The sequence below is a fragment of the Typopeltis vanoorti genome, chromosome 24 (assembly GCF_054136105.1).
Source record: "Typopeltis vanoorti isolate ZY-2024b chromosome 24, IOZ_Tvanoo_1.0, whole genome shotgun sequence".
Classification (NCBI taxonomy): domain Eukaryota; kingdom Metazoa; phylum Arthropoda; class Arachnida; order Uropygi; family Thelyphonidae; genus Typopeltis; species Typopeltis vanoorti.
In genome coordinates this window covers 2,226,913-2,254,605 of record NC_143572.1, presented here as the reverse complement: position 1 = coordinate 2,254,605, position 27,693 = coordinate 2,226,913, and the positions used below count along the sequence as shown (strand labels likewise).

Sequence of the window (27,693 nt, the reverse complement as noted above, 5' to 3'; positions counted from 1 at the left end):
TCATCCTCATAAAGCAGAGAGCTGACATTAACATCTCCAATTTTGATATCATGTTTAATACCACTTTCCTTCATAATGTGATCTATATAGATAATGAATAGCAGAGGGAATAATGTACATCCTTGTCTCACACCAGATTTAACATTAAACTATCTTCCTGTACTTCCTTCAATTCTAACAGCTGACTTACAACTCAAATAAAGACTAAGTATTACTTGATATAATGTCCCATTGACACCATATAACTATAGTGTATTGAATAGCTTCTCTCTTGGCACATTGTCATATGCCTTGAATCTCTACCAAATGAAATGGTAGCTTTATAATCTATTTTTGCAGTTGTAGGAGTTTTTTCCCCTCAGAGAATAGTAATTTATTTAGTAACCTTTTTTTTTTAAGTAGACATTTTGAAGGATATTGGTGGAATAGAATATTAAGTACATCTCTCTTTTTTGTTTATCTGTAATTATTTTTGGAGTATATTTTTTAAAGGTTTATCATAACCAGTCTGCCAGTTTTTATTGAGGAGGATGAAAGGTTATAGCATTGAATATCTTCCTATATGAGTTTGCTTCTCATGACTTCTAACATTATTTCTCCTTCTGTTTTTTTGATTAGAACATCTAAAAATATAAGTTTGTTGTTCTGTTCAGTAACCAGAATAAACTAAATTTTAGGGTGATGGTTATTAAGGAAATCAGCAAATTCCTCAAAGTGTTTTAAAGTATATTTTCAAACAATGAAGATATCATCTGCTTATCACCACCATATATGTTGTTTTAAGGTGGCTTATGACAGAATTTCTTCTTTGAATCCTTCAAAGAAGAAATATAAATTGGCAATATGGTCATGCAATTGCTGAACTGTATTTCCAAGTAAAGAAAGGTGATTGAAGGTAGTGTTGGAAGAGATTCATGATATTGGGGGGGGGGGGAGACTTCAATGATACTGACAGATTCTTCAATTGGAATATTATTATTATATGGTTACTTTCATGGAGTTGGAACACTCACACTAACCTTTATATGTGCAGTGTCCTTTCATACTTCTCCTTAAATTCATTCACTATCAGGGTACCTCACAACTAATTCTGGCAATCCATTCCACTCACTCACCACTCTACAAGCAAAAAATCTAGTTTGCACACCCTTACTAACTACACTGTTACACAACTTCCAGAGGTGACCTGGAGTTCTCTCTGTTTATTATGTATAGAAAAATTTCCTTTGTGTCAATCTCTTTATGTTGGGCCCATGTACGAGAGGTTGGCTGGTCAACCTATAGTACTTTAGTGCCGTATATGGGTAGTGGGATGGGAAAGAAGGAACTTATTAAAATTCGATTTAAAAGCCTGTATATTCTTTCCTTGGAAATACATCAGGGGGAAGACTGTTCCAGAATACAGCAGCAGGGACGAAGGAGGAGAAAAAGAAACTTGTTCGGTGTGTTTCGAGGTGTACTGTGAACGGATTTTTGGAGGTGGCTCTATGTGTTCCAATGGGTTTAGTACAGAGTGGGGGAATGATTAATGTTGTTTCAGATGAGCATTTTCCATGAAAATATTTATAGAATATACAAATTGCAGAATCCTCACCTTCTCGTGGTGCACCCTGTTGGGTATCTACCTGGATACTGAACGAACGAGGATGGGCTGGCAATTTGGGATTTAGCCGACCAAATTGTATTCTTATTGGCTTAAACCAATATAGAAAATGATGGTACAACATGACAAAATTTCATGCCAGTTGGGGCATCGCCCAGTTAAACAAGGCCCCCGTTGTTTTCGCCAGGAAATCAGGGCGAACAGTGAAAAGTCAGCTACTGGAACAAATATGAAAGCACATCCCAACTCAACATCACCAGAGTTAACGATCGGTACTATCAACATAAGAAGCCTGAATGGCAAAGAAACGGAGCTAGTTGAGGAATTAGATAAGTACCAGATCGATATAATAGGGGTGACTGAAACAAAAAAGACAAAAACTGGTGAGATCTTTCTGAGCAATAAATACAAAATGTTATATTCAGGAAATGACAATCAAGGAAAAGGAGTAGCCATAGTATTCAACACAAAATACGAGGCTAATCTTGAATGGCAGGCGGTCTTAAGTAGCGTGATGTGGGCAAATATCAGAATGGGAAATTGAACAATGAGACTTATTTGTGCCTATAATCACACAGAAGGCTCTACTAAGGTAGAAGTAGAGGAATTTTTTGATGCTTTAGAAAAAGTAACTGACACAATGAAAAAGGAAAAGTCGTTCCTTGTTGGGGATCTAAATAGCAGAGTAGGAAATGTCAGACATACAAAAATATTTTGGGAAAATTTGGAGAAAAGAGCAAAGCAAATAATAATGGCAAATACCTATTGGATTTCTGCTCAGGATATGGACTGGTTATTACTAACACCATGTTCCAACATAAAAATGTGCACAAATTCACATGGAGAGAAGAGGCAAGGAATAAGAAAGGTCTCATTGACTATGTTATTGTTGATAGTGATGTTTTCTCCCTGGTTCAGGACACCAGAGTGTACAGAGGATTTGAAATTGGAAGCGATCACTATTTAGTCTTGAGCAGGATAAAATTGAATTTCATACTGAAAAGAATAACCTGTAAGAAAGTTTTAAAGCAAATAAAAGTTTAGCAGCTCTCAGATGTGAAGTGTAGACTAACATACACAAAGATTATTGAAGAAAAAATGAAAGAGTTTGAGAACAGGAACCAAAACTTGGAGATTCAGTGGCAAGCCTTGGAGAAAACCCTGATTGATTCAGCCAGAGAGGCATGTGGTGAGGTTGTCTGCAAGGATAGAAAAATCAAAACTCCATGGTGTACACAGGAAGTTGAAGAGGCAGTGATGGAAAAGAAGAAATATATCAAAAGTTCCTGGCAAATAAGTCAGTTTGTGCTCTTAGAGAATACAGAGACAAATGTTAGAAAGCTAAACACTGTGTAAAACTAGCTAAACAAAAGTCATGGGAGGACTTTGGAAAGAACATAGAAAATAAATATCAAGAAGGTGGTAAGATATTCTGGAGGTTGTTGAAGAAGCTTAGAAATGGTGAAAAGAGTATTGTAAAAGGAGTTAGAGATGATAAAAGTTACATGAAAACAGGAGAAAAAGATATCCTTGAAGTATGGGGTAATTACTTCGAAAAATTGCTAAATGAAACAGGCAGTGATAGCACAGTGGTAAAAAAACACTCAACAGTCATACAGTCAGGAATACATGTCCATACTTGAAGTAGAAAAAGCCATTAAAGGCTTGAAATGTGGAAAGGCAGCAGGAGTAGATGATATTCGACCAGAAATGCTGAAATATGGTGCTATAAAAGTCTTACAGTGGCTACACTGCATAGTTCAGAAAGCCTGGACAGAGGGACGAAATCCAGATGATTGGAGTAGATCTCTAATAGTACCCATATATGAAAAGGAAAATAAAACTGAATGTGAGAATTACAGAGGTATTTCCCTACTGAGTGTTCCTGGCAAGATCTATGCAAACATACTTGAGAAACGGTTGAGAAGAATTGTTGCAGAAAAGCTTGGTGAAAAACAAGGTGGATTCAGGCCAAATAGAGGCTTTCAGGATCAGATCTTCACTTTGCAACAAATAGTTGAGAAAGCATGGGAATATAACAAAGATCTATATTTAAGTTTTGTCGATCTGGAAAAGGCATATGACAAAGTGCCAAGAGAGAAGCTATTCAAAATGCTACGGTTATACGGTATCAATGGGGCATTATATCAAGCAATACTTAGTCTTTATTTGAGTTGCAAGTCAGCAGTTAGAATTGAAGGAAGTACAGGAAGATGGTTTAATGTTAAATCTCATGTAAGACAAGGATGTACATTATCCCCTGTGTTATTCATTATCTATATGGTCCGCGCGGTTAGCCTAGTGGCTTTGCGCTTCGCAACCATATGCCTGTTGAAGGAGTGTCCTAGGTTCGATTCCCGTCCACGACATGAGGAGCTTAAGGATCTTCCTCAGCCATAGCCGAGTTAGCCTTGGGCGTGGGCAGCAGGGTTTTTTCCGCCAGTTTATCTGGGGTTTTTCATCCCGCAAGCAGGCAAACCGGCCCCGTGAACACACAGGTTACAGTCATAAATACTTACGGCAAGGAAGGCAACGGGAAACCACCTTGCTCATAATCATCTCTCCCTAGAATGGTAGCATATAGCTACCCTCCCGCGGCCGTATGGCAGATGGGAACCAGAAGAATATGGATCACATTATGAAGGAAAGTGGTATTAAGCATGATATCAAAATTGGAGGTGTTAATCAGCTCTTTGCTTTAAGCGGACGATGTTATACTTCTAAATAAATCCACTACAAGTTTGCAAGATTCCCTGACTACACTGAATAATTGTTGTAATAGATAATCAGTTGACAATAAAAAGACAGATAATAAAAATAGGCAGAATTGTTGAAAATGTCAACTGCATTGTGAACGGAGAACCTGTGGAACAAGTAAAACATTTCAGCTTCTTAGGCATGATTTTTACCAAAGATTGTAAATTAAATATGGATATAGACAATAGAATCAACAAAGCTGGTATGGTAGGAAATCAATTGAATAAATTCATATGGAATAAGAGAGAAATTAGTCGGAACACAAAATTAGCTGTATACAAGACAGTGTTCAAACCAGTTTTAACTTATGGATCTGACAGCTTGGTCAGAAGCAAAACACTTGACCAAAGACTAGAGTAGATATGAGAGTCCTGAGAAAGATTACAGGCGTGAACAGTTGGCATCAATGGCAATAGCATATTAAAAACAAGGATATTAGGAAAGAAATTCACATTGTCGGCACCCAGGAATGCATTAGCAGAGCTAATCTCAGGTAATATGTTCACTTAAACAGAATGGGCGAGGAAAGATTGGTAAAACATGTGTTCTTTGCCATGTTTGCCATGTTGGCGTATCAATCCACCTATATCTTGGTCTTCCCTGAGGAAGACCAAGATATAGGTGGATTGATACGGTACAATGTGCCTTAGACTATAGAAATATAAAATCTGATAATGATATTATTTAAGTCTTGACAAGTAACAGACTTATTTGGAGGAAAATTGTAGATAGGGAGTTAGTAATGATGTTAATTTTTCATGTAGTACTATCATATCGTGTTCTCCTCTTGAGGGTACATGTCAGAAATTTGATGATGATGGCAAATTGGAAGAGACTAAACGTCTATGTGAAAGTGGGGAGTGAGTCGGTAAGAGATGGATCATTTATCAGTCTAATTGCTCTCCTATTCAGTCAAGCATTTTGAGGGAGCTTTTATGGGGTGGGGCGGGGTGGGGTGGGGTGGGGCTCACATTTTGAGCCCCACCCCAAATGTGAGAACGGTATTCGTTAGTTGGGTGGATTTGTGATTTGTATAAGGTTAAACAGGTGTTTTGAAGTTAAGTAACGTCTTGAGCGAAAGAGAAAGCCTAGTTTTTTGGAAGCTGACGATGCAATTGTTGCGATGTGTTTATGCCAGGAGAGGCCTGATGTCACGGTAATTCCGAGAAGAGAAATTTCATCTTGTCTAGGAATTTGAGTGTTATCAAAAATAATACTGGGGAAAATGGTTCTTTTTTGTGGGAAATAAGACAGAACTGGATTTTACTAGCGTTGAAGTTGACGAGGTTATCTGAGCCCCATTGGAGGATGTTTTGGAGGTCTGCATTATCGGGAGTTGTGGTTGATGTTCTGTGGGTTGAAGTGAGTTGTGTAGGGTAAGGTTTATTAAATGAAAGGGAGGAGTGCAATGTGCTGTCAACTGCAAAACTGTGTATTGTGTTGGAGGTCAACTGAAGTAGGTCATTGATGTATGGAAGGAAGAGGGTCGGGGAGAGAACTGAACCTTGTGGGACCCCAGCATTAGTTGGATAGTGGGAGGATAGGTCTATATGTAATGGTAGATAGAGCTATCTACCATTACATATGGTGTGCATCCTGACAGGAAGCTGGCAATCCATCTGCAGAAGTCCTGAGACAGTCCAAATATGGAAGTTTGCTTAGTAAGCCTTTGTGCCAGACCCAGTCAAATGTTTTAGAGATATCGTGCCTACTTGGGATTTGCCAAATTTTTCCATGGTATATGTCCAGAGACGGGTGATATATGAGAGCAGGTCACCTGTTGATTGGCCTCGATAGAATTCGTACTGGTGGTCGCTTAATAGCTGGGTACCTTCAGGGTAGAGTAGTAGTTGAGAATTGATGGTTTTCTTTATCACTTTAGATAGGATTGAGGTGAGTGAGATAGGGTGGTAGTTAGATGGCAGCGATTTGTCTCCCTTTTTGGGAATGGGTTCAATATAGGTCCAGGCTTTGGGATATATATACCAGTGGAGTAAGAGAGTATGTACTAATGGCATAGGATAGTCAGTTCTGCTGCACAGACCATCAGGGCCAGGAGCTTTTTTTTGTGTCTAATTTTGACAACAGGTTTATGATCTTGGTCTTGGAGGCTGTCCCATTTGGCACTGTTATAATGCCAAACTACTCTTGTGCAGGTGTGGCTGTGTAAGCATTGTTGCATGGGGCAGGAGATGAGCACTAGGTTGTAGTCAGAATTACCCAGGGGGCTCACTACATTCACTGTATATTTGGAAGGATCATTGGTAAGGAAGAGATCTAGGGTATTTGGGGAGTGATTTGGTTATCTGGTATTCTGGTCGGCTTGTGAACAATTTGTGTAAGGTCGTTGGTGATGGCAAATATTTCAGCGTCACTGCCTGCAGGATCTGTACAACTGGAAGAGGAAAGCCAGTTGGTTTATGGACATTAAAATCACCTAAGAGGATGATTTCACTATTAGGATAGCAGGACTAGATGAAATCAACTTTTGAGGAGAGGAAATTAAAGAGCTCGGAGTGGTTGGTGGTATTGGGAGAGCGATAGAGACGGCAGATGAATTTTACTGAGTGGGAGAGGGATATTTTTAGCCAAAGAAGGTCAAAGTTGGGTGATTTTAGGTTAGGTGCTCTCTGGCAGGGTATGTCAGAGCGGTATATGCACACATACTCACCCTCGGGTTGAAAGGAGTTAAATAGTGAATAGTTTGGATGGGCGAGGTGGATGGTGCCAGGGGAAGGTGAAATTTGAGTTTCTGTTAAGAAGAGTAGGTGGGGTTTGGTTGATTGTAGATGATAGTGAACACTATTAAGGTTGGAGTTGAGACCACGGATGTTGGTGTAGTGGATATGCAAGGGTCTGTGGGGCATGGCTTTGACCGCTAGGGTCTTGCATGTTTCCAATGCCGTGCCTGCGTGCTGGTCTCCTTGGTGGCTGCTAGTGGCATCACTTGGTTTTTTGCACTGGTTTGGTTTGTTTGTAGTCTATGGTCCAGCTGTTTTCTCCGTTTTGGCTTTTTCTTCTAGCTGTCTTCGGAGTTGGCGTCTTTGTTCAAAGGTTAAGTCAGGTCAATCATGTACACGCGATTGGGGGCAACTGTCCTTTAGCTTGCTATTTATCGCCATTATTAATTTGGAAGTGTTTGTCGGTGTATCAGTGATCACTTTCATGAGATGTGGAAAGTTCATTCCGTTCTTTCTTTTGTTTATGGGACCGAATCGATGACATTTGATGTTCTTGGGATCGAGGTTGCATTCACCTGCTAGTTTGCTAAATTCTTCTTTTAAAGATTTACCGTTTTCTTCCTCAAAGTTCAGAATAACGGCTTTGAGTCTCCTGTTTTCGGCCTTGAGCGGTGTGTGTACCGTCAATGCAATTAAATCACGGAGTTCATTAGTGGGTGCAGATGCACTTGCGATCAGTTGCTGGTCGTTGAGTATCTTGAGCTTTGATTCCAACTTTTGGATTTTGAACGAGAAAGTATCAATCGTGTTATTAAGATGTTGTTCGAGATTTTCAACTTGTTTACTTAGGTTCAGCAGCTGTTTAACAGAAGGAAGGCAGATCGAACAGAAAAAAGGCTGGTTCAGTTTGATGAAAAGCTTTAGCGCCGATTCATCTATTTTCGCTCAGGAAGTATGATGTAGCCAGTTGCAACAGAAATCGCACGATATACCTTTTTCCCTTTCGGCAACTTCGGTTTTGCAACTGCGGCACTTCGTATTGTCTTTCGTTTTGTTGGCTATTGGCTGCGCTATGCTGATGGAACTAGAAGTAATCTTTCATTGTTGGCCTTTGTTGCTGCCATCTTTACTTCACATGGTAGGCATATCGGGTGCTTTCATGCGGCTGTTTTTTTTTAATTGAAAAATAACTGATATTAAGAACTATGGGTACTTACGAGTTGTGTAGAAGTAACTGGCTCCTTAGTACCCTCTGTATTCTGTTTACTGGTTATATATCAAAAAAGATACTTGCAATTACTATAAAATTTGGGAGCACAAGTTTAACATCAGACAAATAATTGAAAAAGCAAGGGAATTCAACTTAAGCCTTCATCTATGCTTTATAGATTACTCCAAGGCCTTTGACTGCATGAGGTGGGATATCATACAAGAATCAGGAATACCAAACCATCTAATAACCCTCATAAAGAACTTATAACAAGGAAATCATGCAACAGTAAGAATTGAAAACTCACTGTCCCCTGCATTTCAATTTGAAAAAGGATCAAGACAAGGATGCATACTTTTACCATTACTATTCAACCTTTACAGCGAAACTATAATGAAAAGATCTCTAGAAAAGTGGAATGGAGACATTAAATTAGGTGGCCGAACAATCACTAACCTACGATATGCAGATGACACAGTGATGATAGCAACAAGCGAACAGGAATTAAAATCCATCTTGAATCAATAAGAATGGGAAAGCCTAAGCCACGGTTTAAGAATAAATCAGGATAAAACGAAAATAATGATTTTAAACAACGCAGAAGAGATAGATGTAGAAGGAATTGAAATTGTTGACCATTTCAACTACCTTGGAGTGATGATAACAAAAAAAGATGGATGTAAAAAAGAGATAAGAAGAAAAATAGCATTAGCTAAAAAAGCAATGACTGATTTAACCAAGATCTGGAAAGACAGGCACATCTCCAAAAAGACAAAAATTAAGTTTGTAGAAACCTTAGTTTTTTCAATCTTTCTCTATGCTTCCGAATCTTGGACTATGAAAAAAAAGATGACAGAAGAAGAATACGGGCATTCGAGCTTTGGTGCTGGAGAAGATTGTTAAGAGTGTCGTGGACTGAAAAGAGAACAAACAAAGTATTCTAGACAAACTGAATATCCACACAAGACTGATAAACATAATCGAAAAAGAATACTGCAATATTTTGGTCACATATGTAGAAAAGAAGGAAACTGCCTAGAAAAAGAATTCATCCAAGGTAAACCAGGTGGGAAAAGAAAAAGAGGAAAACCCCCAACTGGTGGATTGACCAAATATCAAGAATGACTGAACTTAAACTAGAACAAGCAATAAGAGAGGCACAGGAGAGAAAGAAATGGCAAAGCATCATCAGGAAGGTCACAAGTTCTCAGACATGAGGAGATCCGTGAGAGAGAGAGCCTTTGCAAAATCCAGCAGTATCATGGTGTAGCCATTTCCCTTATCTAATTTTGCTGTTAGGGTGCTTAAGGGTAAAAGCTGTATAACTGAGAGGAGACCTCCACATTGCCTTTAAAGGAATGCGGAGAACTGACCAGGGCTTCTGACCTAATGTCCAATCCTCACCTTCTCGTGGTGCACCCTGTTGGGTATCTACCTAGATACTGAACGAACAAAAATGGGCTGGCAATTTGGGATTTAGCCGACCAAATTGTATTCTTATTGGATTAAATCAATATACAAAATGATGGTACAACATGACAAAATTTCATGCCGGCGTCGCCCGGTTAAACAAGGCCCCCATTGTTTTCGCCCAGGGAACCAGGGCGAACAGCGAAAAGTCAGCTACTGGAACAAATCTGAAAACACACCCTAACTCAACATCACCAGAGTTAAAGATCAGAACTCTCAACATAAGAAGCCTGAATGGCAAAGAAACAGAGCTAGCTGAGGAATCAGATAAGTATCAGATTGACATAATAGGGGTGACTGAAACAAAAAAGAAAAAAACTGGTGAGATCTTTCTGAACAATAAATACAAATTGTTATATTCAGAAAATGACAATCAAAGAAAAGAAGGAGTAGCCATAGTATTCAACACAAAATACGAGGCTAATCTTCTTGAATGGCATGCAGTCTCAAGTAGAGGGATGTCGGCTAATATCAGAATGGGGGAATTGGACAATGAGACTTATTTGTGCCTATGGTCCCACAGAAGGTTCTACTAAGGTAGAAGTGGAGGAATTTTTTGATGCTTTAGAAAAAGCAACTGACACAATGAAAAAGGAAAAGTTGGTCCTTGTTGGGGATCTAAATAGCAGAGTAGGAAATGATTGTGAGACATACAAAAATATTTTGGGAAAATTTTGAGAAAAGAACGATGCTAATAATAATGGCAAATACCTGCTGGTTTTCTGCTCAGGACATGGACTGGTTATTACGAACACCATGTTCCAACAAAAAAATTTGCACAAATTCACATGGAGAGAAGAGGCAAGGAATAAGAAAAGTCTCATTGATTTTTCTGTTGTTCTTGGTGCAGGACACCAGAGTGTACAGAGGATTTGAAATTGGAAGTGATCACTATTTAGTCTTGGATAAAATTGAATTTCATATTGAAAAGATTAACATATAAGAAAGTTTTAAAGCGAATAAAAGTTGAGCAGCTCTCAGATGTGAACTGTAGACTAAAATACACAAAGATTATTGAAGAAAAAATGAAGAGTTTGAGAACAGGAACCAAACCTTGGAGATTCAGTGGCAAGCCTTGAAGAAAACCCTAATTGATTCGGCTAGAGAGGCATGCGTTGAGGTTGTCTGCAAAGATAGAAAAATCAGAACTCCGACACAGGAAGTTAAAGAGGCAATGAAGGAAAAGAAGAAAGCCTTTCAAAAGTTCCTGGCAAATAAGTCAACTTATGCTCTTAGAGAATACAGAGACAAATGTAAGAAAGCTAAACACTGTGTAAAACTAGTTAAACAAAAGTCATGGGAAGACTTTGGCAAGAACATAGAAAATAAATATCAAGAAGGTGGTAAGATATTTTGGAGGTTGTTGAAGAAGCTTAGAAATGGAAGAAAGAGTGCTGTAAAAGGAGTTAGAGATGATGAAGGTGACATGAAAATGGGAGAAAAAGGGGTAATGAAGAAAAAGAAGAAAGCCTATCAAAAGTTCCTGGCAAATAAGTCAGCTTGTGCTCTTAGAGAATACAGAGACAAATGTAAGAAAGCTAAACACTGTGTAAAACTAGTTAAACAAAAGTCATGGGAAGAATTTGGCAAGAACATAGAAAATAAATATCAAGAAGGTGGTAAGATATTCTGGAGGTTGTTGAAGAAGCTTAGAAATGGAAGAAAGAGTGCTGTAAAAGGATTTAGAGATGATGAAGGTGACATGAAAACGGGAGAAAAAGATATGGGGTAATTACTTCAAAAAATTGCTAAATGAAACAAGCAATAATAGTACATTGTTAAAAAACACACAACAGGCATACAGTCACGAATACATATTGATACTTGAAGTACAAAAAGCCATCAAAGGCTTGAAATGTGGAAAGGCAACAGGAGTAGATGATATTCGACCAGAAATGCTGAAGTATGGTGGTATAAAAGTCTTACAGTGGCTGCACTGCATAGTTCAAAAAGCCTGGACAGAGGGACGAATTCCCGATGATTGGAGTAGAGCTCTCATAGTACCCATATATAAAAAGGGAAATAAAACTGAATGTGAGAATTACAGAGGTATTTCCCTACTGAGTGTTCCTGGCAAGATCTATGCAAGTATACTTGAGAAACAGTTGAGAAGAATTGTGGAAGAAAAGCTTGGTGAAGAACAAGCTGGATTCAGGCCAAATAGAGGCTTTCAGGATCAGATCTTCACTTTGCAACAAATAGTTGAGAAAGCATGGGAATATAACAAAGATCTATATTTAAGTTTTGTCGATCTGGAAAAGGCATATGACAAAGTGCCAAGAGAGAAGCTATTCAAAATGCTACGGTTATACGGTATCAATGGGGCATTATATCAAGCAATACTTAGTCTTTATTTGAGTTGCAAGTCAGCAGTTAGAATTGAAGGAAGTACAGGAAGATGGTTTAATGTTAAATCTGCTGTGAGACAAGGATGTACATTATTCCCTCTGCTATTCATTATCTATATGGATCACATTATGAAGGAAAGTGGTATTAAACATGATATCAAAATTGAAGATGTTAATGTCAGCTCTTTGCTTTATGCAGATGATGTTATACTTCTAAATAAATCCACTACAAGTCTACAAGATTCTCTGTCTAAATTGAATAACTGTCATAATAGATATGGTATGAAGGTGAGCATTAAAAAGACAAAGACAATGAAAATAGGCAGAATCATTGAAAATGTCAACTGTGTTGTGAATGGAGAGCCTGTGGAACAAGTAAACCATTTCAGCTACTTAGGCACGATTTTTAGTGATGATGGTAAATTAAATATAGAAATAGATAACAGAATCAGCAAAGCTGGTATGGTGGGAAGTCAACTGAATAAATTCATATGGAATAAGAGAGAAATTAGTCGGAACACTAAATTAGCTGTGTTCAAACCAGTTTTAACTTATGGATCTGAGAGCTGGGTCATAAGTAAAACACTTGACCAAAGACTAGAGACCGCAGATATGAGAGTCCTGAGAAAGATTATAGGCATGAACAGATGGCATCAATGGCAATATCATATTAAAAATGAGTATATTAGGAAAGAACTTGACATTGTCAGCATCCAGGAATGTGTTTGCAGAGCTAATCTCAGGTATTATGGTCACTTAAACAGAATGGGCGAAGAAAGATTAGCAAAACAAGTGTTCTCTGCCAGGTTGGCAGCAAAATGACCCAGAGGAAGACCAAGATATAGGTAGATTGATACGGTACAAAGTGCCTTAGACGATAGAAATATAAGATCTGATAATGTTGGAGTCTTGACAAGTAACAGACTTATTTGGAGGAAAATTGTAGATAGGAAGTTGGTAATGATGCAATTTTTTCATGTAGTACTATCATATCCTGTACACCCCTTGAGGGTACATGACAAGAATTTGATGATGATGATGGTATATATGATAGTACTACTTGAAAAAGATACATCATTACTAACTTCCTACCAACAGTTTTCTTCTAAAAAAGTCTGTTAAGACTAAGATATTATGAGATCGTATGTTTCTGTTTTCTCATGTACTTTTTTTATTGTATTAATCCATATAGATCTTTCTCTGGGTCTTTGCCTGCCAACTTGGTAAAGAACACTTGTTTTGCTAATCTTTTCTCTCCCATTCTGTTTAAGTGACCATACCTGAGATTAGCTTTGCTAATAAATTTCTGAATTCTAACAATGTCAGGATCTTTCCTAATATCTTCATTTTTAATATGATATTGCCATTGATCCTATCTCTTCATTCCCCTAGTCTTTCTCAGAATTATCATATCTATGTCTTCAGTCTTTGATTAAATGTTTTATTTCGAATCTATCTCTCAGATTCAATATGTTAAGATTGGTTTGAATCCTTTTTTTTATTTCTTTCTAATTTCAGATCTATGATACTTAATAGAGACCTGTGTTATTTTTCAGTTATTTTCCAACTGTTTGTCTTAAAGCAAAAAGATGATCCTGAGAACCTCTGTTTGGTCTGAATCCAGCTTGTTCCTCACCAAGCTTCCTTTCCACAATTTTTCTTAGCCTTTTTTCAAAGTTTTATGCAAGTATATGCTTGCATAAAACTTACCTGGAACACTCAGTAGGAATTCCTTTGTAATTTTCATTCAGTTTTATTTCCTTTTTTATATATAGATACTACAAGAGTCTCACTCCAATCGTATGAAATTCAGGCCTTCTGAATTATGCAGTGCAGCCATTGTCAAACTTTTATACTTCCATATTTGAGTGCTTTGGGTCAAATATTATCTACTCCAATTGCCTTTTTACATTTCAGATGTTTGACGACTTTCTTCAAGTGATGAAAGTCATCAAAAACAGTTTAGTATTTTTACTACCCTGATGTCACTACTCGTTTCATGTAGCAATCTTTCAAAGTAATTACTCCAGACATCTAGAAAATCTTTATCTTCAATTTTCATGCCACCTTGATCAACTGTGATTCTTTATATGTTACTCCATTTCTAAGCTTTTCAATAGCATTAAGAATATTTTGCCACTTTCCTGATATTTATATTCTGTGTTCTTACCAAAGTCTTCTGATGACGGTTCTACTTTTACACACTGCTTTGCTTTCTTATGTTTTTCTCTGTATTCTATAAGAGCACAAGGTGACTTACTTGCTAGGATTTTCGATATGTTTTCTTCTTTTCCTTGACTGCCTCTTCCTGTAGTCCACCATTAAGTTCTGATTTTTCTATCAGATATTATTCTATCTTTGCAGACAAACTCACCATAATATATGCTTTCTGACTGAATCTTTCAGTGTTTTCTTCGGGGTTTTCCACTGAATCTCCAAAGTTCAGTTCTTGTTTTCAAATTCTTGTAATTTTTCTCGAGTAATCTTTGTGTATTTGCGTTTGCAGTTCACCTCTGACAGCTGATCAAGTTTGATTTGTTTTAAAACTATCTTTTCAATAAGAAATTCAGTTTTATCCTGCTCAAAACTAAATGGTGATCACTTCCAATTTCAAATTTTCTTTATACTCTTGCATTCTGAAAAAGCAGGAAAAGATTGCATCAATAATAACATAGTCAATGAGACTTTTCCTATTTCTTGCATCTTCTTCCCATGTGAATTTGTGCACATTTTTATGTTGGAACATGGTGTTAGTAATAACTAATTTATGTCCTGAACAGAAATCCAGCAGGTACTTGTCATTATTATTAGCTTTGCTCTTTTCCCCAAAGTTTCTATTATTATTATTATTATTATTATGTGATACCTCCAGGGAGTTCAAAGACTCATTGAGGGAGAGTGTGCCAACAGCATTGAACAATCGACACCTTTCCAACTACTAACCATGCTCAAACTTGCTTAACTTTTTTTTGTGAGCCATTAGTAGCAGAGCCACTACCAATTGACCAACCTTTGCTGGCATTTCATACTGATTAGATTTCCAACAATGACTAACTTTTCCTCTTCATTGTGTTGTCAGCTGCCTTCTCTAATGCCTTGAAAAATTCTACTTTTTCCTGTAGAATCTTCTGTGAGACCACAGGTACAAATAAGCCTCATTGTCCTGTTCCTCATTCTGATATTTGCCCACATCATTCTACTCGATATTGCCTTCCATTCTAGAACATTATCCTCCCTGAATACTATTGTCTGAATATAACATATATTTGTATCTTAGAAAGATTTCACCTGGTTTTGTCTTCTTTGTTTCAGTAACACCTGTTATGTTGATCTGGTACTTATCCAATTGTTCTACTATTTCCATTTCTTTTCCATTGATGCTTCATGTATTGATGGTGCCAATCATGAATTGTGCTGATGTGGAGTTGGGATATGTTCCAGGATTTGTGTCCCCATAACTGACATCCCCCATAAGAATTGCTTAGCCTGCACTCATTATTAATTTGCTGATGCTATGCCATGGAGTCATAGCATAGATGAATTGAATAGATGAATCCGTGTGTGTTTGTTAATAATGATGCCACATCCAAACTGCCTAAAAATATCTGATAGGTTGATTTAGATGTCCATTAACCTCTCTTTCTCTCTCTTTAAAAAAAAAAAAAAAGCAGAGTTTTTTTATGGAGTTTAATTATCCTATATGGTTCTTGAGAAGCTTGGATGAATTAGAGTGAAGATATGTCATACAACTTATGCCATTCACATTTGGATGGAGAGGAATGTTAACTTTACATATTTTTGGCACATAATATAATCTCTGTAGTTGTATAGGATGTCATTATTTGTTTTTGAAGATCCTCTGAGGAACCAGTCATGCATGTGATAAGCTTGCTAGTTTGTGTGAAGACCAATAGATTCATCAAAGAAAATTGGAAGAGTCTAACGGTATAGAAGTGATTTTGGCATCATAGCCAATGATGTCTAAAGTAACTGTATCATTTCTCCCTTCTTGGGAGATTAGTAAAGAGGATGTAGTAATTAGTGTAGTGTTTAAGGCTACTTCTTGAGGTAAATATTTAGTGGCTCTTTCTACAATAATCTGTCTAATTTTGGAATGTGGTGAGGAGTAACTGCAAATCTGAAACCTTTACTTAAAATTCATATTTATGAATTTAGGGACACAAAACACACGTGTTGAAAAGATTATTTTACTGATTAATATAAAATAATAACTTGATGTTTTGACCCCTGTATTGAGGTCATCATCTCAGAAGGATACATGTGTATAAGAACCAAGCTACATGCTGTTGCACTCTATACAAGTAAATTACATCTATTTTGTTAACTAATCTTTTTTCTTAGCCAGCCCTCTAGTGATTTAAAAAAAAATACCAATAAAAACTACAATAAACTCTGCTAAAGTCCTCACGTACTAGGATTCTTCTTGAATTATACAGTTATATTGTTATACTATGATTATCTTCTGGATTTGTACAGGTTGCTACTGAATGTTCAGGTGGAGGTATTTTATGTTTCGTTTGTGTTCATCCTTTCTGATTGGGATGGTTCGCCCTGTTTCCCCTATGTATGGTATGTTACATGTGCAATCTATTTTGTAAACCCCTGGGTGGGCTAGGTGTGGCAGGGGATCCTTGGAAGAACTGAGTAGGTGTCTTAATTTTGTTGGGGGTTTAAAGGTGGTTTTGATGTTGTATTTGTGTAGTGTTCTGTCGATTTGTTCAGAAATGCCTCTAACATATGGTATAGCAATAGCATTCTTGAAATCTTTTTTGTTATTAGTGGTATCTTTGTGGAGGATCTTGTGAATGGTTTTTATACTGTATCCATTTTTTATAAAGGTAAGTTTGATGGTCTCATATTCATGGTTAAGAGCTTGTTCATTTGAACAAATGGTTTGCACTCTGTGTTTAAGGGTGCTTATGACCCCTAGTTTTTGTGTTGGGTGGTGATAAGAGGTTTTGTGTGTGTAGGTTTGTGGGAAACTGAGAAGGAGAGACAGCCTGAAGGAAGACTTGTGACAAGTGTGTCTAGGAACGGAAGAGAGTTGTTTTTTTCTATTTCAGTGGTGAATTGGATGCGTTTGGAATACATCTAGTGCTTCGCGGCTGTGGGGCCAAATGACGAAAATATCATCGACGTATCTGAGCCAAATTTTGGGCTTTAGGCATGCAGATTCTAGACCTCGTTGCTCAAAGTCTTCAATATAAAAGTTTTTGCTATTGGGGGGAAAAGTGGTGAGCCCATGGCTGTACCCTCTTTTTGATGGTAAAAATTGTTTTGCCACACGAAATATCCGGAACGGTGTATGTGGGCAAAGAGGGCTGTGATGTCGTATGGAAATATGTTCTGTAAAAGTAAGATAGTATTATTGATTGGGACATTGGTGAAAAGGGAAGTTATGTCAAAGCTGACTAATAGATCTTGGTCGTTTTTAATTTTGTTTATGAATTGTTGTGTATTTTTTATGTAGGAAGGGGAAAGACCAACTAATTCCTTGAGTGTGGCTGCTAATTTTTTGGCTAAGTAGTAATTCGGACTGTCAATTTCTTCTACAATTGGATGTAATGGCGTGTCTGTTTTGTGTACTTTTGGCAGGGCATAAATTCTGGGTGTGCGGGCATACTGTGGTATTAATTTTTTAATAGTTTCTTCCGGCCACATGTTAACTGATTTAAGTAGTTCAGTAGTTTTCTTTTTGTTGCGTTGCGTGGGGGTTGTAATTTACCATTTGGTAGGTGTTGTGGTCCGATACCAAATGGTTAATTTTTTCAATGTAGGTTGTCCGATTTAAAACAACAGTGGCATTCCCTTTATCTGCTTTTGTGATAATAATGTGACGGTCATTTTTTAGGGATTTGAGGGCCAGTTTTTCTGTTTTGTTTAGGTTGCTGCATAATTTTTTGGTTGAATTTAGTAAACAGGCAGTTTTCATCAGTATTTTATCAGCTAAATTGGCGGGAAGGGATCTTAAATCTCTCTCGACATGATATATTATATCTAGTTTATTTACTGACCTCGGAGCAGTGGCGTAATTTAAACCTTTCTCCAGTAGCGAGAGATCACCTTGGGTGAGTTTGTAACCCAATCGGTTGATAACCAGACAGTGGTCCGATTGTGGTTGCATGCTCCTAACTGCGTTTGTGGGTGATTGCCGTTCCTTTCGTTATGGCATTGTAATTGTCTTGTGCTTTCCTGTAGTTTTAATGTTTGAAACTTTGTTATTAATTGTTCTTTGTTTCTGAGTAATAGGTGCTTGGCCGAGTTGTCTGTGATCTTGTCTAGAATATTCCAAATTTCTGGATTAACATAACTGGATAGCTCAAATTTTAGTTGTAACACTTTGGCTTGGGTAGTTGCTAAGTTCTTTCGTACCTCGTGGCTCTGTTCTCTTAACAACGCTTTTTCAAGCCTGGCATAGATATGGAGCGCTTTAGCTGATGTAAATTTCTTCTTTAGTTTAATGCAGTTGGGTATTAAGTTGCTGTCTCTACATCGTTTCAAAAAGGATAGTCGATTAATTAACATGGAACTACGTATCTTTAGCTTACTGTAGAGGCTGCACTGCTTGTGGGTCACATCTTCATGGATTATGATGACTCTTTCTTTTAAGGTTACACAGTGATCAGCATTCATATATAATATTCATATTCTGTTAATCAGGAAATTTGGAATATTCTAGACAAGATCACAGACAACTCGGCCAAGCACCTATTACTCAGAAACAAAGAACAATTAATAACAAAGTTTCAAACATTAAAACTACAGGAAAGCACAAGACAATTACAATGCCATAACGAAAGGAACAGCAATCACCCACAAACGCAGTTAGGAGCATCCATCCACCATCGGACTACTGTCTGGTTATCAACCGATTGGGTTACAAACTCACCCAAGGTGATCTCTCGCTACTGGAGAAAGGTTTAAATTATGCCATTGCTCCGAGGTCAGTAAATAAACTAAATATAATATATCATGTCGAGAGAGATTTAAGATCCCTTCCCGCCAATTTAGCTGATAAAATACTGATGAAAACTGCCTGTTTACTAAATTCAACCAAAAAATTATGCAGCAACCTAAACAAAACAGAAAAACTGGCCCTCAAATCCCTAAAAAATGACCGTCACATTATTATCACAAAAGCAGATAAAGGGAATGCCACTGTTGTTTTAAATCGGACAACCTACATTGAAAAAATTAACCATTTGGTATCGGACCACAACACCTACCAAATGGTAAATTACAACCCCCATGCAACGCAACAAAAAGAAAACTACTGAACTACTTAAATCAGTTAACATGTGGCCGGAAGAAACAATTAAAAAATTAATACCACAGTATGCCCGCACACCCAGAATTTATGCCCTGCCAAAAGTACACAAAACAGACACGCCATTACATCCAATTGTAGAAGAAATTGACAGTCCGAATTACTACTTAGCCAAAAAATTAGCAGCCACACTCAAGGAATTAGTTGGTCTTTCCCCTTCCTACATAAAAAATACACAACAATTCATAAACAAAATTAAAAACGACCAAGATCTATTAGTCAGCTTTGACATAACTTCCCTTTTCACCAATGTCCCAATCAATAATACTATCTTACTTTTACAGAACATATTTCCATACGACATCACGGCCCTCTTTGCCCACATACACCGTTCCGGATATTTCGTGTGGCAAAACAATTTTTACCATCAAAAAGAGGGTACAGCCATGGGCTCACCACTTTTCCCCCCAATAGCAAAAACTTTTATATTGAAGACTTTGAGCAACGAGGTCTAGAATCTGCATGCCTAAAGCCCAAAATTTGGCTCAGATACGTCGATGATATTTTCGTCATTTGGCCCCACGGCCGCAAAACACTAGATACATTACTTAGCCACCTGAACAAACAACACAAACGCATCCAATTCACCATTGAAATAGAAAAAAAAAAAAAAACTCTCTTCCGTTCCCAGACACATGTCACACGTCTTCCTTCAGGCTGTCTCTCCTTCTCAGTTTACCGCAAACCTACACACACAGGCCAGTACATACACAAAACTTCTTATCACCACCCAACACAAAAACTAGGGGTCATAAGCACCCTTAAACACAGAGCGCAAACTATTTGTTCAAATGAACAAGCTTTTAACCATGAATACGAGACCATTAAACTCACCTTTATAAAAAATGGATACAGTATAAAAACCATTCACAAGATCCTCCACAAAGATACCACTAATAACAAAAAAGATTTCAAGAATGCTACCATATGTTAGAGGCATTTCTGAACAAATCGACAGAACACTACACAAATACAACATCAAAACCACCTTTAAACCCCCAACAAAATTAAGACACCTACTCAGTTCTTCCAAGGATCCCCTGCCACACCTACCCCACCCAGGGATTTACAAAATAGATTGCACATGTAACATACCATACATAGGGGAAACAGGGCGAACCATCCCAATCAGAAAGGATGAACACAAACGACACATAAAATACCTCCATTTTGGAATAACTGGCCTTTCTGACCACGCACTCCAAACATGCCACAGAATTGATTGGAAAGGTACCAAGTCCCTACACCGCACCAAAACCTGGTTCAAGCGGAAATTCAAGGAAGCATGTGAAATGCTCAAACATGATCCGAATCTGAATAAAAATGATGGTCTGACCATTCCAAGAATGTGGAGGACCCATCTGCAACCTTCGTAGCAACCACTAAGAAAAATCTCAATACAAGAGACTTGAAGTGTTTTTTTTTTTTTCCTCTGAACATTCAGTAGCAACCTGTACAAATTCAAAATATAATCGTAGTATAACAATATAAACTGTATAATTCCAGAGGAATCCTAGTACGTGAGGACTTTAGCAGAGTTTATTGTAGTTTTTATTGGTATTTTTTTTTTTTAAATCACTAGAGGGCAGGCTAAGAAAAAAGATTAGTTAACAACGTAGATGTAATTTACCTGTATAAAGTGCAACAGCATGTAGCTTGGATTTTATACACATGTATCCTTCTGATGATGACCTCAATGCAGGGGTCAAAATGTCAAGTTATTATTTTATTATTAATGAGTAAAATAATCTTTTCAACACATGTGTTTTGTGTCCCTAAATTTATAAATATGAATGCTGATCACCGTGTAACCCTAAAAGAAAGAGTCTTTACTTAAAATGATTTCTCCATGGTTAAGTAATTGTAGAGATCAATGACTTTCACCATGGGTCAGGAATGGCTTGTTCCATTACAGAGTTGTTAGAAGAGGTTAAATTATTTCTGATAAACTGTGTGTGAGTGCTTGTCTAACTTGTAGGTTTTTTGAAATGTATGTTGTTGGTGAAAAATCTAAATATTTGGAGATAATCATTTGGCCTAAGTATCAAGTAAACTATTGGCTTTTTTTATTCTATAAAAAATTTCTAACTCCTTCATGTATCCTTTAAGCTTTATGTGGGTGAGCTTTTGCTTTTTTCCTTAAAAAATATATTCTCTGGTATGTTTATATTTCTCATGAAGCTGTTAGTTGGCAAACAGTGAAAAATTTGTGAGTAAATCCTGCATATATGATTTGTTAACTATTGTCCTTAGTTTGGTTTGAAGATTTACAAGGTGTGATTCACATAAAAAAGCAAAATCAAAATAGTAATTTCTCTAAGAATGATGTCCCTTAAGGGGCATTGTTCCTAATTAATTCTGAATGTGTCCTTGTTATCATTCATGCTGATCAAGATGGTATTACTGTAACTTCTTTCTATGCATTTTATCAGTTGAGAGAAATAACTGGAAAAAGATGAATGATTTCTTCTTTTAGCATAAATAGTAAAAGAAATGGAAAAAATATGTTATGAAATGTAGAGGTAATTACTTCATTTATGTACAGTATGTATATATCTATGTGTAATTCTTTCTTCCTAAAGGCAATTGGGATGAGAAAAGAATCATATTAATAAATGAAGGAAGTCATTGCATTAGATAATTGCATATGCTTGCTGAATTTTGCAAATTGGTTTAATGCTGTTTTTCATTTTTTGCACTAGGTTGAATCTCGTCAGTATCCAGTAACTATTCATTTTAACAAAAAGACTCCAAAGGATTATATATCTGAAGCATACAGAAAGGTATTTTAAAGTTATTATATAATAAATATTTTTATTAGGAATAAATTGAAATTTATAAATAATAAATTAAAATAACTAAAATTTAACCAGGCAGGTAACCAACCAGTTTTTTATAGGATAGCACATTTAATTAATCTTCATTGTTTAATCGGTTCTTGAGAACTACATTGACTGAGTCGCATCATAATTTTGCCACTCAGTCAATGTGGTTCTTTAGCTGCCCAATTAGAGACTCAAGGAAATTTTCGTGAGTGGTGTATAATTTGACTACTTTGTAGACGCTGTCTGCTTGAACTTTTTATTCGTTTTTTTAAAAATTTTTATTAAAAAGGTTAAAAGACAAATTGAATTATTTAGCACATACATTTTATAGGCTGCTACCCATTCTGTTCATTCATATGAGGGAAAATAAGTTAAAAATGGTTATAAAAAAGAGCCTGTGTAGCTCAGTGGATGTGGCGTTTGCACACTACCGTGCTAGGCCGCACGAAGGAAGTCTTGGTTTCGAGTCTAGTCGGCGACTAGAGGAAATTTTTCTAAGCCTTTTTTCGACCGGTTCCAGAGTTAGTCGATCTCTGGCACGGGCAAGCAGGTTTTTCCTCCCGGAAACTCGGGTTTTTCGTCCTGTAAACTCAAGAAAATCGACCGTAGAACCCACATTATTTCAGACATTAAATATATTGTGTTAGGGTTAGAGACCACGAGATGGCGGCACATTTGAGCCGTCTCTCTTCACTGCGTACCGCTTAATTAGTGATAGCCTTGGGCCATCTGTCTCTGATTGGGTACCAGTGGAGATTGAACTGCCCACTCAGTCTCCAAAAAGTTAGATAGGGCTAAATGGCCTCGCCTACTCCCGTATATACGGGAATAAAAAGGCGTTAGCTGATTTTTTTTTTTTTTGGTTATAAAAAAATAAAACAAATGAAATACAAACCTCAGAGAAACATTTACTTCTCTACATAACCCCTTCGACATTTATAATCTTGTCCAATCACTTTATCAGTCCTTCAAACCAGCAGCTTAGAATTCTTTTGTCTGTTGTCTCAGGAAACTCTGCACCTCATTTTCAATCTCCTGATCCAGCAAAATGTTTGCCATGAAGGTGCTGTTTCAGCATGCCAAACAGATGAAAGTTACTTGGGGTGAGGTTAGGGTTGTAAAGTAGATGTTGAATTAGTTCCAACTAAATTTTCTCCATGGTTCTGGTAGCTGTATGAGTTCTTGCCTTGTCATGCAGGAGGAATATGTCTCTCGTCAGTAGGTCTTTACATTTTTGGCTAACTGCATCCAAAATAAAACAAAACAAAAAATACATTCAATAAAAGTTCACACTATGAGGTGGCATCCACATTTCTACTATGCTTCTGAAAATGGCCTTCAGTACTCCCTGGGAATTCTAAAAGATCGTAAGCATAAATTTTTACAGTTGTATACACTGCTCAAGCATCATCACCATTTTAGATGGCTGAAAACAGCTACAAAACATTCATGTGCCCGTCTACTACATGTACTGTCATCGTCCTAGACTGTGCTACTACATAGTGATGCTTACCAAAAAAACATTCGCTTCCAATTCATTTGTTTGTAAATTATTTAGTTCCCTTGGATATGCGCGCACACACAGCCTGAGAAATTTCGCAAAAAACTACTCGCCACACAACACATTTACTTGCCCAAGATCCCCCAGTTTAACGATACACTACTTGGAAAGAAATCAACGGACACCATAGTGTGAGGAACAGAAGATAGTCATGGTGCCTACCTTAATAAGATGTAGTTTGAAGGACTGTACCAATCCTATGGGGCATATTTTCCACAGGCATACAATAGCAATCAATAAGAATTTTGGACCCATTCTTCCTGTAGGCATGTAATGAGGTCCTGGACTGTTGTGAGGAGGACATTCCTTGACCTCACTCAAAACTCTAGTTCATCCCACAGATGTTCAGTGTTGTTGAGATCATGTCTCTTTGGAGGCCAATCAAGTGTGGTGACATTCATGTCAACAAACCGCACCGTACAGTAGCAGCCTTATCATATGGTGCATTGTCTTGCTGAAAGAGAGATGATGGTCATTTCTGTAGAAACACCAAAAATTAGGAAGCATTTCATTGTTCAGACTGTTCAGATACCACTCGAAGTTCAGTGTTCATAGTACCCTAAACAGAGGTCCAAGACCATACCATCACACTACTGCCTCTGAATTTTATAGTTGGAGTTACACACTAGTAAAAAACATTCACCAGGTATCTGCCACACCCACATCCATCCATCTGCCATAATACAGCTTTCCAAGCTTCCATGTCCTATTGTACGTACCCTTTGCACCACTGAATATGACGCTACATGTTGGTTCAGATAATGTGGGGCTTGCATATTGCAGTCCATGTTGTGAGCCTCAGTTTTTGAATGTTTTTGTGCAGATTCATGTTCCACTCGATGCCAGGAAACTTTGCATTCAACCTATGGCAAGTCGGGACTGGCAGACCACGCTTTGGACACTCCTTCACACAGGATTAGTTGGAGGAAAATGAATGTGCTATTTAGGAGTCGTTATAGATCTGAAAGATTATTTTTTGAGTCAGCAATGGCTTTGAAGAATTCTCCCAACCTTAACAAATATGGTTGCATTAATTTGCCAAAAATTTGGGAGACGGTTATCCTAAGAAAAACTCCTGGATAACTGCTGTTTTTTTTTTTTTTTTTTTCGTTAGACTGTGCCAAAAATAGGACTTTAGATCTTTTGTCTTTTGCAATTATATTGTTTCACTCACTCACTGTCGCGTTTACATGTGTGTTGTGCTCTGATGATGCTGAGTTGAAAATCAGCGAAATATTAGCGTTAATAAAACATCTTTGTTGATAAAAGTGTTTGTGGTAATACCGTGAAAAATAAGTCATGAATCTGCATTCAACCTGTTGGCCACAGAATGGTGGTTTTTACATATTATCCTTCTTAGCACCTTATGGTCACATTTGGTGAGTGTGGTGGGTTGTCCACTGCGTGTAGCACTTGTAGTTGACTTCCTGCGCTTACATCTCAGTATGATATCACATTGTTGACCTGGGATGGCCTAATTTGTTCATCATATCATAGCACCTCTCTCTCGAATTCCAACAGTTCCCTTCTCACAGCCATTTCACCCGGACACAGTTGCACTTGCTTGGGAGCATCATATTCCTTCAGTTTGTACCGGCTACTACAAATACAACATGTTACTTGGCACGATGGCATCCTGCTCATGGGGTTTCCTTTGACTTCTTTCCAGGTAGTGTACATCCCAGTATCATTAAAAAAAAAAAAAAAAAAAAAAAAAAAGAACAGGGCCTTCCACAAAACAATTGTGTTCTACCATGATTGGAGACATTACCATTATTATTATTATATTGTTGTTATTTTTTTTTTTTTTTTTTTTTTTTTTGTTAAATAAAAAATATTCTATTTTGTCCATTCTGCAGCAACTCACTAGCTAACAAAATCTAACTCACTGTGGGCGAGTGGATTTGTCTAGCTTGGAAAGTAAGTAAATAAATTAATAAAGAAAATAAATAAATATATAGATATTTATTTATTTATGTCATTCCAGCCTATGAAAGTTTGTTAATTATTTATCATTTAATAAGTTTTATATTTTTACATAATTGGGTTAATAATAAAGATATTATATATTTTATTAATTTATTTAAAATTTTTTATTTTATATTATACATATATATGATATAACAAGCCTTAAAGTACAAGCCATTAGGAAAAAGAAAACCAGGATGTCCTCTTAAATGATTCAACGATGACTTCTAAGACTGGAACAGGCCATGCTAGGCCTAAATTCTTGATATGCATGATGTGATGATATTATACATATACTTTATGAGGGGCCTATGTATTCTTGTGGAATAGTGTTTGCTTCCATTGAGGTAGATTGCCAGAAGAAAGAATGTTATAAGTTCAGTTCTAATTGCCGACTAGAGGAAATTTTTCTGTACTTTTTTTGAACCAGTTCCTAGCTTAGTCAGTCTTTGGTACATGCAGTAAGATTTTTCCACCTGGAAATTGGATTGTTAATCCTTCAGCTCAAGAAAATTGTCTATAGAAAGTAAACTGTTTCAGACAATAATATGTACATATGCGACAGTTTAGGACTATGGGATGGTGGCTGCTGTCTGCCATATTTTTTTCTACTGATGACTCAGAAATAAACACTAGAATTGGGCTCAGCTATCATGGCTAAGGGTAGAGGCTGGTTGCATGCTGATTTCCGAAATTTAGTTGGGGCTAAAGCAGCTCCACCTACTTTTTTTGGAAATAAATGAGGGGAAGAATATATATATACAGTCATACCCTGCCTTACGCAAATCCGGAGTTATGCGGTTTCTTATATGTACATATTCCCATCCTGCTTCACGCCTCACCACTAGTCGTATCTTTCAGGTGCTGGCCGCATTCGCCAGTGTCGCACATGCTATGAACAAGCACTGACGTGTTTCGCGCGGTCTCCATTCATACATGATTTTTATAGTCTACAAACCTTGCGACTGTTTGATGTTATGTTCTTGGTAAAAATTTGATCACATAAAAGATAATAATGTCATCCAAAAGAAGCAAGTCCGATTCTTCTACAGCTAGCAAGAAAAGAAAAACATTAACTTTGGAAACAAAACTCATTATTAAAGATTTTGAAGGCGGAATGAAAATTTGTGAGCTAGCAAAGAAGTTCGATCTACAGGAACCCACAGTAAGAACAATCATAAAAGAAAGGTTTACAGATTTTGGAGGACATAGATTCTAATGAGGAATGAATTGTAGCCACAAGGCAAGGAATAAAAAATCATTAGCTTGCTATGAAGAAATTTTGCATGACAAGAAAAAGACATTATGCCGTCAGACGAATCTATTAGATTTTATGAAACCATCGACATCGAAATAACTTTCTTTTTTAATGTATGAAAAACTACAATCATGATTATATTTCTTAAAAAATATACGTGTTTTTGTAAACCTTTGATCCCAATTGTATGTTTGTATATATATATATAAATTACATGCAAAATTATACCCCGAGTTACGCGAATTCGACTTACGCGTTTTTTGTTTGTCCCACCTACCGCATAACTTCGGGGTTTACTGTGTATATATATATATATATATATATATATATATATATATATATATATACATACATACATACATACATACATACATACATACATATGAGGGTTGTTTGAAATGTTTGGTAAATTTCAAATAGATGACGACACAATTCGTTCATTCATGCCAGTGTCGACACGTATCATCTTTTTCATGATCCCTGGCAAAATTTTAGCCACGTGCGATGCGTGTAGTTCTCATTTGACAAACGTATAAAATGACTGGGTTCACATTTTTTATAAAAATTGAGAAAAACGAGTTTCGTGCAGTGATAAAACACTGTATTTGATGAAGTGGATGACCACACAGATGAAAACCAAGTTAGTTGAAGTTCATGGGGACTC

General features: G+C 37.0%; 1 protein-coding gene across 2 annotated transcripts in view; it reads left to right on the top strand.

Annotated features, from left to right (window-relative positions):
- The window catches only part of kz (putative ATP-dependent RNA helicase kurz), a 304,771-nt gene that overhangs the window by 82,077 nt on the left and 195,001 nt on the right, over positions 1–27,693 (top strand). For both annotated transcript variants that reach the window (XM_090413301.1, XM_090413300.1), the window contains exon 9: positions 22,120–22,200. In XM_090413301.1, coding sequence (XP_090269427.1) covers positions 22,120–22,200 — 81 coding nt within the window. The remainder of the gene's footprint in view (positions 1–22,119; positions 22,201–27,693) is intronic.